Raw genomic sequence first — 13,756 nt, forward strand, 5'->3', positions numbered from 1 at the left:
GAATCAGCAAGTGCAAGAGGAGGGTGGAATTACAATCCTTGTATTATTTGCAGGTTCCTCCATCCCGTGTGGCAAATACCTGACTCTTAGACTTGGGAGTTGGCTTTTGTCTCCCATGAAAGAGAAGGACGTGAGCCTTGTATTTTCAATGTGATGCTGAAGATCCTTCTGAAATTAGTAGCCGTGGCTACGCTTGGCGATATTAGTCAGTAATTTAAAGGATTTGTGTTGCTATAAGATGATATGGGGGGTTGCATAGCTGAGGAGCAGGATGGTGGATGGGGAATGGCTCTAAACCCATGGTTTGTTTCAGCAATGTTTTGTCAGCAGACAGAGTCCGATTTTAGTGGCCATCATTTACATCTGCTTCCTTAGGGCTGGGGATAGGAATCTTCATAGCCCAGTGATCACAGCCCTGAGGGCTAGGGCCCCTCTCCTTGTCCTCTTTTCTTTCTATCAGTAGGTGTGAAGGAAAACAGTAGTGCCTGGGCAATGCGCAGGGAGAGCTTTCCCTGGGCTTCTGGGGACATGTGCAGACATTTCCCTCCAGGTCAGTGATTCACCCACTTGGGTGAGGCATTTGTCACCAGCATAGTGCTTTAATTTAAAAAGCAACAACAAAAAAAACCCCAGTATATGGTGGTTTATAGGGGCTGTGGAGGACTGGCATGGGTCGTGCTCTAGAAAGCACATTGGATCTACTCCTGCTTACTGCCTGACTGATTTGGGTTGAATGTATTTCTAATATGCTAGACACTCTTGAGAGTAGGGGTGAACCTTAATATTTGTCTGGGTATTTAAAAGGTAAAATCCTGATATTTAGTTATCATTTACTTTATTTCTTTGGAATGTATATAGATCATATAAAAAAAGTCTTCCCTTAAATTTTGTCCTATACAAAGAATAAGAAATGTTATTTAATTCATAAGCAGAAAAGCCTAATGAAGCTTTTTTCCTTCTTTTTGATAACCTAGCATGAAAAGATTTTATAAGTTTTCTGATGAACCCGGATACGTTGTGCTAGCATGTGGTGAGCAGGGCTTAATGCAAATTAAAGAGAGATTTTGACTGCTTTGTTTGCTTAGCTTTCAGATAACACGTGTTAAAATAAGTCCCAACAGTTAGAAGTTTGCTTGAGAGATTAAAATCAATTTAATAGGCCTATTAAATCTGTGAGCTGGAATTTATTAGAATTAGTAGATTTTTAAGACCTTTAAAGGCTTGTTTGGTAATATAACAAAAGAGTTTCCTCAAAATGAAATTGCTGTATGGCTAATAGCTCCCAGAAGTGGTTCTTGGAAAAGAATCTTTCAAATTTCTCAATAACAGATATAGAGAAGGACTGTCAAAGGGAAAATGCAAAGAAAATACTTGGGTGGAAATTGAAATTTCTTCTACACACTTGTTACTGCTGCAGAACATTTAGTTGACCTCCTGATGATCCATTCAAGCTGTAACATGTTCAGGAGTTTACTATCGTCTTCTGTGAGCTTTGATGTCAGATTTCTGAATAGGAAAAGCTGTACTATAGTAAGCTGAATACTTGATCTGCACAATGCCTTGAATTTTAATGTTGTTGACTCGTTTCAAAGAGCAAACAAGCAGTGATCTTAAATCAGCCTCTCCGATACTGAGAGAAACAAAGAACTCTCATTCTTAAGGTTGATGTTATAGCTAACAATTTCTTTTTGTTTATCTTTCTCCTAACAGATTTATACGGATTGGGCTAATCACTATCTAGCAAAATCTGGTCACAAGAGATTGATAAAGGATCTACAGCAAGATGTGACTGATGGAGTCTTATTAGCTGAAATAATCCAGGTTGTAGGTGAGTGACTTTCTGGTTTTGTACTTGGTGTCCACCGACTCGCTCAGAAATTCACTGTCTGTCTTCTACATAAACACGGGGGCGGAGGAGGGAAATCCATCAAACTGCATGGAATTATGTAGATAATTTTCCTTCAGAGACTTTGATAATTGATTTGATAAAGCCTTTTCTTAAAGCATAGTGGAAGAACATTTGATGTTGCTGATAAGATCTCCTGACACAGCAATATCACTCCACACAGCTGAATGTTAAAAAAGCAGCTGAGGAGGGATGGGTTTTTTTTTTTTCCTGCTAGGATGCTGTTAGCCTTCACTATCTCTATTTCTGATACCTTCGGGGGATTGGTCTGAACATAATTCACAGTGATACTGGCTACTGCGGTGAATCTTCCGCTTTCAGTTGGATTTCGAAAATCCATATATGCAGCTAGGAAAAGAGGAGGGGTATAATTTTTATGTGGCAGAAAAAAGAAACTTTTCAAATGAGGGATATCATTTATCATTAGAACAAATCTCAAATACAGGCTCAGTTCTACAAAGCCTTTAGTTTCCTCAGTTTGCACTAATGTTTGTAGATAATGAAGGTTCTAAACAATTTTCTCAATTGGCCCCATGCAAAGCTACATATTCTTCCTCTTCCCTTGGGCCTGGATCCTTCATTAGTTCCTTCAGAGGCTCATCCATCTGGTACTTGGGATGCCACAAAACACATGCATGGGCCAATGGAGATTGATGGAAGTGGAAAGCCTGCTAATGGGAATTAGGACAACTATTGTTAGAAGCAAACTGACAGATTTGAGATGCAAATTAAGAAGACAGCAGTGAAGTAACAAGACATCAGTACATGCATATTTATATGTGTTTGAGATGCTGCAAATGAGCTAGTTCCTTGATTTAAGGTACTGCAAGCCCTGTTCTCGGGTGAAATTGTGAGGCATCGTTCCAGTGACTCCCCTAGAGCTGCACCGGAATACATCAAAAAAGATTTTGTCTCTGTGTTGTAGAGCAACACTATATCTCAGTAGCATTCTACAGACCTGCCGTGCAGCTACAGATGTATAAAAGCAGGCCATGAATTGATTGTGTGTTGACAGGTATTCGCTATGAACAACGCTTCATCCTGTATCTGTCTCCTTTAATAGGGGAAATTTTTGGAAACCCAGGAACAGTTAGGTGTTGATTCATTTCATACATACCTAGCTACCTGCGTTAACACTGTTGTAGAAAACTTCTGCGTGAGAGCACACGTGTAAGAATGCCACCATCAAAATGTGGAGCCGGTTGTACCAAGTATTTAAATGTAGCTGTTTGAGTATTGACTTGTGAAAACTCTTATGAAAGTCAAATTACTTCCTCTAAAATATACAGAGATAATATTGCTTACTGTATTTTGCTTTGATTCACCCTTGTATTTTTTTTCAACCATTCTTAGAGCTGCCTTTTGGCTAATATTTAAGATTAGGTCTGCAGGCTTTCAAAAGTTAAAGTACAAGGTGAAGGATTTCATTTTCAGAGAATGTTTTCCATGTGAAAGAAAGTTCACATTTAAGCATTCTCAGTTTAATCCTCCAAATTAACAGTGCTGAAAAGGTCATTTGTATCTGCTGTGTATGGCCTTAGGCACGCTGCATCTCGTTGTCACAAGGATGGCGATAACTTTCACACTGAGAAGCAGCTTTAACTGTAGCCTGCAAAATACAAGCTTTTTTTCTAACAAACAAGGCTGCATGCCAAGAAAGCTTCTATATGCAGTGCAGGAGAGGTGGGTTGTTTGTTTTGGTTTTTTTTTTTTATGTTATGGTGCGCTATGTGTAAAAGCAGCCATGAAGATCCTTCCTTCTTTTTGTCGTGTTCCTGGAGTATCTGGAGATTACCCTAAGTCATTGAAATTGATTCAGGTTTAATTATTAGTGATACAATTTTTCTTGTGTTCACCATCTGAAGATTTACATCACAGATGTTGAATCTTGAAATACCACTTAATATCCAAAACTGGAAAAAGAATAAATGTGATTTTTTTTTTTTTTTAATGAAGACTCCATAAGAGTTAACGATGCTACAGAGACAGTGACTGCAATCCTTTCTGCTTACCTTTCTGAAGTGAAATAGCTGTATATTTAGGAAAATAAAATTTTAAAATTAGTAAAAACTAGGTAGTTCTCTTACTTTAGCATCCAAACAAGGAGTAAATCTAAAAAGACATGAAACCAAACATCACTGCATTTGACTTTAGAGGATATAATCTTCAGACTTCAAAACTGCTAATGATAATATAGAAGCGTTAGATGATGACAGTTTTTTCTGTTTGCAAGTCAATTAAAATGCATTCATAGCATTCTGGTTTATTTCAGCTCAAAATTTATGAGTCTATAAAAGAATACATAAGTAATATATGCCTTAGTAATGCCATATAAACATAGTAGCTATATTTAAATTCATGAACGCAGATATACTGGGTCTGTGCATGCTCTGAAATTGGTAATATATCAAATTGTCTGTTGGTTCCCTGTGAGAACCTTCTATTTTCAAGACTTGGAATCGATGCTAAAATTTAACTTTAATGCTGTGTGGTAGGACTTTTCCTACTGATGCCTACGGCATTTTGTGGAATATTTTAATTGATCGGATACCACCGAAGTCAGATCAGATACAAAAGCTGTGGCTTTATAAATAGGGATGCAGAATGGTGTTAGTGTTAAATACTTATGCAGCTCTATAAAAGTAGTCTCAGTAAGAAATAAAACGTGCACATCAGTGTTGTGCTGGGCAATCAATACACCATTGTGGGAGGTGATGGGCACATTGTTTAGTGTAGATACTTTGGATATGCCAAGATAGCCTGTCTTACAGGTATATCTAAATATTCTGGGTAACTTGTGTTCTGATTGGAATTAATTGCACTGACTTAAACAGAATAGGTCTTCACTCTTTAAAAGTCATTTGCGATTAGTCCGTTTAACTATTCCAGTTCAAATTCATACTGTGTCTTATCTCAGTATAGCTTTTGTCTGCTGTCATGAAAATTGTACTATTACATTTACAGGGGAAGGTTACGGGTTTATGTTTCAATCCAGAATCTTGGGATCAAGCCTAGCAGTACTCCCTAGTGATAACTCCTATCGTATTTTGGGTGGGAAGTTATACAAAGGTTCATTTTACTAATATTTGAGTGGCTGTTCAGTTAAAAGCAGCGGGTGACAATTCCTACACAAATGCAGGAAATATACTGAGCAATATTGGTTCATATGCTCAAGAAAAAGTAATCTAATGTCCATGGTATGCCTAAAGTACTGAATAATGGAGAATAGCTGCTAAGGTTGTAGCAGAAGGCTTAATTCATTATTAAGAAGTGCATGGACTTACTTTTTGTATGGATGGTTTAGCCAATTTTGTTCTGCATGATGCTCATTGAAACACACTTGATTTGTTCTGATTACAATTTTTTAGTCACTTGCTGGAATGTCATTTGCTGAAGATTTTTTTTTCACCAGGAATGCATACCCGTACCTATATAAATGGGGCACTGACAGCTGACTGGCCGATCGATTTAAAGAATTCTTTGCAACTTTTGATGCTAGAGTTTCCTTTTCACTTGTGTTTTCATGTAATTTTGACTTGCAGTTTCATAATATGTCTCCTGGCAAAATACACAAACCCAAATACTCTTTTAGGTACCGTTTTCCAAGCTTTGATTCGGATCCAGCTGATGAAAGCACAATGTCACTCATTGCTGCTTTCATTATAGAGCACAGCTGGTTTCTTCTGTCTGCCTTAGTACACCCCTCAATCTGTGTGTAAATGGGAGAAGTTTGCAAACACTTCAAAGCATTTGAACCAAATTCACTGTATTCACACTGAAGAAAAAAAGAAGGTGATGGGGGGAGGCTCTTTGAACTTGCAGTCAGTTTGGGAAAAATTCTCTGCATTTCACATTTGTGGTTGTGAATTTACATCTTGCTTGAGGCTGAGATAGAATTGAAAGCCTTTATGATTGCCTGTGACTTCCCGTTTTTGCCAACTGCTGTAATGGTCCTACGTGGCAAATAGAAACAATAGCTGTGAGTCGTCCATTTATCTCAGCCGGAAAGCTGTGCTTTTGCAGCTGTGAAATTGGACACATTTCCAGGATTCCCTAGCATTCAGTGACCGGTGCTATGAACTGTACCATCACGCTGCCTGTGAGCACGCCACATTTCAGTGCTAGCTCCTTGTCTCCGGTCACCTCCACAAGACATGCAGCTTACCTGGTACCTGCTGCAAGCGCTGTTCCTTGGAGCTAGGTGGAAGGGTCAAAGATAGGGTCCAGCTTATGGCGAAGAAATGGGAGCATCAAAACAATTTCCTGGTGAATTAAGCAGATTCCTGCAAAGTGCCAAATATGCCTGGGGACCACTTTGATGCAGCTCCCCAGCTGAGGTTGAATCTCTGAGGTCTTGCCCTGCTGGGTTCGATAGAGAGGTACGAGTTAAAGTTCAACCCAGCTGCCCGTTTGCCCCACCACCAGCTTTTCTGGTTGCTCTCTATTCCACCTGCTTTTCGTAGCACTTGCAGCAGCAGGAAGGGATGATAATTGCATTAATCTTGTGAGAGGAGTAACCAAGAGCCATAGGTGAGTTGGGAGTGGATTAGAAGGTGAAAAGGTAGGGCATAAACCTGCCCAGGGAATGGTGATTGCCCAGGCGTAAGCAGAAAAAGCACCTGATGGACCAGAAACTCCAGTTCTTGTTACTCTTCTGATTCCTACCAACTATTTCTCGTCATCTACATCCTAAATCACCTGTGGTAGAGAAGGCCAAGAGCATAAAAGGAAGTGATGAGTGATTGGGAACTGATGAAGAATCATCAACTGGTGGACAAAAACCTGCAGGTTCACAAGTGGGAGGGAAAGTTGCCTTGGTTCAACATAGCTTTTGAGAAGGAAGTAAAAGCAACTGTTTTAAAAAAAAAAAACAAGTAGAGCACAAGAAAATGCAGGAAACTGATAGCAGTTAAATAAGCTACAAATCAGTTGAAGTTGATGCGAAGAGTGGAAGGATAGCTGATGACATCTTGCAAGCTGATAGAAAGGTATGAGGACAAAAGGAATGATTTCTAGGTGGGAATGGTAATATAACCACAGTGTAAAAAAGGGAGGGGGTAAAGAGGTAACACCCCAAATAGTTGGTGTGTTGGGTATAAATTTCTCCTGACAAAAAAAATCTAAGGTGGCTTGCATCTTCATTTGCCATTAATTTTCCCATGTTACAGAACGGTGTATTTGTTAGTTTATAGGGTTTATGGGATTAACCTTTAGTCTACAGCTCTAGAACCAAGCTTGTATTCCAAGCCTGTAGCAATACCCATAAAGTGTAGAAGTGTTGAGTAAATATTTTGCTTCTACATTTGCTTAGTAAAAAAAACTGCAGAAAAAGTCAAATGCTATATTGCAGCAGAATTTGGGAAACAAGTTACTAACAGTTTATGCAATTTCAAGTAGGTGAGTCTAGGTAGTTTGCATACAAGAGCTTGAAAAGAGCCATGTTATAAGCTTTATGGTTTGCTAACATCAGTTTTAAATACATCACGTAACATTTTGGAAGTTCTAGAGGAGTAGGGAAAAACCTGCTGTTTTTTAAGGAAGATACACAAAGTGACCTGGGATATTAGAGGGATTTCTGTACACGTGTCCCAAACAAAAGAAAGCTCATTCAGAAGTTCATTAAGTCTCCTTTCAAGTAATAATTATGAATGGTGCAAATTTATAGGAATGTAGCTATCAGTTTAAAGTATTATGAATTTAGTTGATAAAGATAGTGCATGCTACTAAACTGAGAGATAGTAAATATTAAAAGATGGATGCACAGGATTTGTAAATGGGATTTAAGGAAATAATTTTTGTTTCTGTATGACCAAATTTGAGATCACATCCCTGGAAGAAACGTATGCTCTTTCTGTGTAGAGACTGATAGACCACGCTGGGGAAGAGTACAGTGGATTTAGCTGCAATCTTTTTCAGATTAGCATAAATTCTTAAATGCATTACTGTGGCATAAAGGCGTACGGTGACACTTTGATGTGTAAAAAGGGGAATACCAGGCAGGAATAAAGTTATATTACTTCTTTCTTTGTCATTCTTGTGACTGCTATTGGAATACTGTGCCAAATTTGATAGTCCTAACTGAAGAAAGATGTGAAATGAGCTAGAGTTCTGATGGATGTCCTGAGAATATGGGACTGGTAGAAAATACAGCTTTTAATGTAAGAATCGATGGGAGGCGAATCTGATTCATGAAATGGGATGTGAACGCCTACCTTGACTGCAGTGAAAAAACTGCGGGAAATGGAACTTGGATTGTAACTATTTCTTCAGTCTAGCACACAAGTTGTTTCAGGGTCCAAGACTGAAATGTGAAACTGAGCAAACTAAGAATCTAAGGCAAACATTTAAGCACCTCAACAACTTAATCATTTCACTTGGGACTTTAAAGATTGAAACTGTATCTTTTTCTGCAAGTTGCACTGCATGTAAGCCATGGACAAGAAGCTTGAAAAGTAGTCTTGTGGTTTGTGCTTTAAGAAAAAAATAATTTAAAAACTATTAGAGTTATTGATCATAAATTTCCCATCTAGATTTAAAATATATATTTGCTCTACAAGCAAGTCAGTTGACATGCAACCATCTATACATACGTAGTGTTCGCTTTTCCACCCAGCAGTGATTCAGTTTCCAGAGTTTAAATCTTTTTGTAGTTTAAAGGAGTAACCCATCACTGTACAAGATGTTATCAGACCAGTTGTTTTCTGTGCCCAGCTGTCTCCGGAGGCATGACCCACTGGAAAACTCCAGCTGCTTTTTTTTGACGGGTCTCAGTGTTTCACATGTTCACTTTGACTGGACAGCTACAATCTGAAACCTCTTTATTTAGCTAGCAGCAAGTGCTCTGGAAATAATTGGAATAAACATCCTTGGTATAGTTTTTTTGCTTTATCTCCTCTTTTTTTTGCTTTTCAGCAAATGAAAAGATTGAAGACATCAATGGCTGCCCAAAAAATAGGTCTCAAATGGTAAGTAGCAAAGTGGTCTGTTGTTTATGCGTATGTTGTTTGATTATTGAGTGAGAGCGTGTGACTTCAATGTCTGAGACTTTTAGTGACTATTTTTAATTAGCTTTTCACAGTAGTGAGAGCAAAGGTACCATCTGAAGAATATGAATATTACAGTTCTTGCCCTGTTGTACTCCACAGTAGTTGAATTAGGCCTTATCATTTATCACATACTTATAATCAATATTATTCTTACATTGGTATTTTATGTTTCTGAAATACCATGCAGTTAAACAGGAATGTATAAAAATAAAATTTTGTTCCTCTATACAGACAGTAGTATTGCAAAAGCAGAATTAGGTATTTATTTTAAAGTTGGATTGAAAGTTCCTATCTCCTTTGAGGAGAAACAAAATAAATGAGTAAAATGCACTAAATGAAAAAATTTAAAATTGCAAACTTCAAGATTTTTTTATGTATGCAACTTGCTTTTGACTGGTAAGTTTTAATCTGTAAAAGAAGTTGTTTTGTATCTTGCTTGTACATAATATTTAAAACTGAAGAACCAAAAATTGGTGCAGTAAAATTAAAAGCATATAGTACCTCAAGAGTATGTCTGCTATGAGTATTGGTGAAGCTAAAATTATAGGCAGAACTGTACTGAATACGCAAATAATAAGAAACTGATTTTTAAAATGCGTCCTAGGAGTGTTTAAAATTTATGATCTTTTAAAGAAGGTTATTTCCTTCTGTATCTTGAGAAGAAACTCATTTTACAATATAAATTCTGAAATCTCCCCTTTGCATTACAAATGCTGACTTTGGGATACGATACACACTTATCTGTGATGTGTGTGTGAAGCTATCTTCATGTTTTTAATTTTTATGACTCTGTTCCCAAGCCCCTACCTCCACGACTGCAGCTTGAGCACAACCACTCACGTAGTTAAAGGGAAGATTAAAGATTTGATGAGAGTTTGCCGTCTTAAGTCAGAAACCACACTGCGTTCTGCTATTCTGTTTTGGCTTTTTGTTGTTTCTTGGAAGTTAGCAATCTTACTTAAACCCATGGAGCAAGCGTGCTGTAAAAAGAAAACCATCTAGAAGATTTATCATTGCTACTTTTTACTGCTTTGAAGAGGTTGGTTGTTATTCTTGCTGTAGCCACAGCAGCTGTCTGGAGTATAAATAATTGAGGAAATTTTGACAATTACTATAATTTAATGTTCCACAAGTGTATCATAAAGAACTGAATTTCATTCAGGACTGGAGTCTATAACAGATTCCAGGACACTGTAGCTAAAAGTCACTTTAAGTCATTATTCTCAATGAAGGAACAGTGTTGTTCTGTTGGATAGTTGGATGCACGCTGTAGGTTGCTTATAGAAGTCAGATCTGGTTATAACCAGAGGCATGCAGAGGGCGCGTGCTGGGTCAGGAACTGTGAAGAGTGCTGGAAAAGAAGTGTTTGCTCTGCGCCGCCTCCTCTGAGGCTCTGATGTTATTCCGGTTGCTCATTCAAGAGGGTGGAGTGAGCGGGACCGCGTCCCTCGCTCATGAGACATAGTGCATCAGTCATAGCTAGGCATCCCCAGCCATTTTCCTCGCATGAGAAAAGCAAGGATTGTGCTTATGGCTTGCTTTTATTAAGTGTGCACGCTTACAGAGCTCTTGATCATCTTACAGTAAAGATACTAAGGCAAGAACATAAGTATCTTCGCAGAGGTTGTGTTCACACAATCGCTTGCAATGTTTAAGGAGGCAGCCCTTCTCCAGGTCTCCTGCATTCTAGGAAAAATGCATGTGTTTCAGTGGGGTTTTGGGTGGGGGAGCTTTTGTGTGTGTGTGGTTGAGTTTTTTTGTTTGTTGGGTTTTGGTTTTGTTTTGTTTTTTCTTTTTTTTTTTTTTAATATGGCAGTGTTCATCCTTTGCGTTTTAATGCACTTTCCTCTCAGTATAGCTTACAACCATTCTCCAGAGTGTGGGAGCTGGCGTTTGTGTCTGGTACTCTGGTTCAGAGAGGTGGCAGAGGCCAGGCTACCCAGTCAGTTCAAACACTCAGGCAGGTGATGTCTAGTCTTATTTTTTCAAATGAATCTTTCAGTTACAGGTGTTCATATCTTTATTGTAGTGTCTCTAAGGTGGGCATCACAGATGAGTAGATTTTGGGGGGCAGGGAGGGAAAGGCACCATAACTGAAGATTTAACTTTGCTCATTAAATAGAAATACAACAGAGTTTAGAGGGAAGCCTTCTACCATCATCTTTCCCCCTGCGGCAGTTATCTCATTTGTAGACTCACGATGCCATGAGCAGAGACACGTGTGAGTTGAATTGTGAAGAGCCAGCTCACGTCCAGCCAGATGTATCAGCTTAGAAAGCTGGAGCAAATCTGTGTTTTCCAAGCCCATTAAAAGGGGGTGTGAAAGCAAGTATATTTGCTGCCATGTGGCACAGTCCTAAGCCAGTAAAGCCCGCCAAACCAAAAAACCACTCACCAAAGAGCCAGATCAGGTCTCCTTGCATTGTTGTTCCCATTGCTACAGCGTTGGAGAGCATCATACAAATTTGCCCAAATGAGCATTAGAGACAGCTTGGGTCTGTCAGGCTCAAAGCCAGTGCTAATAAGCCTTGTCAAATTAATTTTAGTACTGCAGAACCATTTGGGACCATCAGTGCTTATCAGCCTAGTCCTAATGCCAGAAATGACATGACAAGGACCCCCCCTGGCTCCATGAAAAATCGCTTAGGTGAGAACCTATCCCCCCTCATCATCTTGTCTGGGTTTGTCAGCTGTGGGGAGTATCTCTGTCTTCCTTTGCTCCAGATAAGAGTTGGCTGGGTTTTATGTAATCTGTTATAGACTATTCTATATGTTGTCCTCTGCATAAGACCTGTTTCAGGTTTATTTTTCCAAACCTCTATGTTTTTGTACTGTAGATATTCCTCTAAACAAAAGCCTGTAATTGTGATGATTAGTTCCAGCTGGCATGCAGAAAATCCTGTGGTTAATAGTGGATGTAGTTGTATAGAGCACAGGCTCTGGGACCAAGAAGGTTTGGAGACCGTCGCCACAACCGCATTTAGGTTTTTAGAATGAAGTTCAAGAAAATATTGGCATGGTTCTCGAGAACAGGGCAGAGGAGGGTAAAGCAAGACCGCTTTCCTCTCCTACATGTTCCTGAAAAAAAGACTGAGGTCAATAAACCCGAGTAGGGCTATCTCTGCTAATATTGTTTGGTTATAGAAAAACAGGGACCTTTTTCTTTCTTTCTTTCAATTGCCTCTTGTTTTGGGGATGATACTGGAGCTTGACATTTGGCATCCTGCAGAATCTGGGCTGTGTAGAAATTACTGTTTAGTCCATTCCCTTCTAATACCTTTGCAAGTGCTGAATGTTACCTATCGTAAAAGGATTCATGTCACTTATATTTGTAAAATGATAAACAAAATATTAATAGAGTACCTAAGTTGTAGAAATCCTGCTCTATAGAGGCTGTGTTCTGTCTGTGAGGAAATACGTTGCGTAAAATGCTCACAGTTTTGGAAGGACGTTTCACAGCAATGTTTTAGCACAGCGCGAGAGGTGGGCATTTTATTATCTTGTACATTAATGTAGGCTTTTTGCATAGCACTGAAAGGAGGGAAAGAGAGGGAGGTTGTTGTGTTACCTATTACATGCAAACGGTAGATCGTAACAGATGAGATAATGGTAAAGATTAGATGGTGTGAGAAGGCGGCAAAGGACAAGATGTTTGAAAGATCACAGCATTAAAGTGGAGAGCGAGGTGAAGGAAAGAGAAGATCCATATCAGCTAGACCAGAAGTGACTGGGGAGAGAGCCGAGTAAAGAAAGTTAAGTTTTAAACTTGGACTTGAAGACAAAGAGAAGAGATGCTTGCCAGTGAAGGGATATGTTGGCAGACACAGGCAACAGTTGAAACACAACTGAAGATGGGACTGGAAGAAGGGGTGGAAGAAGTAGCAGCAAGGTGTCTTATAGGAGAGGTAGAGGTTTTTTACCGCCTTGAATGTAAAGGTAAGAAGTACCAAATACGGCACTGGAAAAAGATAAGACATACCTCTGTATATATTTAAGAAAAAAGTATGAGGAAAAGACTAATGAGAAAAAAAAAAAATGTTTTCCAAGGTTCAACATTTAAAAAAAAAAATTACAGGTTATGATACTCTAGAAAGAACTAAAATGTTAAGTGTGAAAGTCTGAGAAGTGATAGCGCGTTACCCTTGTTACTGAAGCCTGAAGGAGCGGAGCGGTAGCAAAGCCATCAGTGCTGAAGGGAAGAGGATGGGGGAATCTGTAGGTGGATAAAGCAGACTCTCATCTTTCCATGCTAAGCCTGGGGAAGTTGTGGGACACCCAGGACAACAATTTGGAGCAACAGAAAGGAATATAGGCTGAACCAACACCACAGTTCCCTCCTATAAATAGAGTAGGAAATAACTGTGGTTCTCATGTGGGTTTGTGGTTGGGTTTTATTATTTTTAAGGATGATCACTTTGTGTATATAAGTATCTGTGTTATCAAATAACAAAGAGGAGGTATTTATTTTTTTGTGTGTGTGTTGACCAGAAGTTTTTCCAAGAATCATCCCTTTCTGATGCAGATACCAAGCTGTACTAGGAAAATAATACTGTTCAGTCTTTCTACTACTGTTTGTCTTGCAAACGTGAAGAATATTGGAGTGCAGTGTGGATCAGAGCCTGCATTTCTTCCCAGGGACTTTAGGAAAGTCGAGATGGAGGCTATGTTTTCAGTATGTTCACTTCAAGGAATCCTTACACCAGTGATGGCGGTTTGACTCATTTTAATATTTCACTGATTTCTTGTATTCCCAAAACGAGCTATTCTGTAATGTATGTGGCACCCAAAGTCAAAGAACAATTTG

General features: G+C 38.9%; 1 protein-coding gene across 3 annotated transcripts in view; it reads left to right on the forward strand.

Moving 5' to 3' along the window:
- NAV2 (neuron navigator 2) overlaps window positions 1–13,756 on the forward strand; it is a 233,966-nt gene that overhangs the window by 66,400 nt on the left and 153,810 nt on the right. For all 3 annotated transcript variants that reach the window (XM_075713174.1, XM_075713175.1, XM_075713176.1), the window contains exons 2-3: window positions 1,711–1,828; window positions 8,819–8,871. In XM_075713174.1, the coding sequence (XP_075569289.1) occupies window positions 1,711–1,828; window positions 8,819–8,871 (171 nt within the window). The remainder of the gene's footprint in view (window positions 1–1,710; window positions 1,829–8,818; window positions 8,872–13,756) is intronic.

Source organism: Pelecanus crispus, chromosome 6 (genome assembly GCF_030463565.1).
Source record: "Pelecanus crispus isolate bPelCri1 chromosome 6, bPelCri1.pri, whole genome shotgun sequence".
Taxonomy (NCBI): domain Eukaryota; kingdom Metazoa; phylum Chordata; class Aves; order Pelecaniformes; family Pelecanidae; genus Pelecanus; species Pelecanus crispus.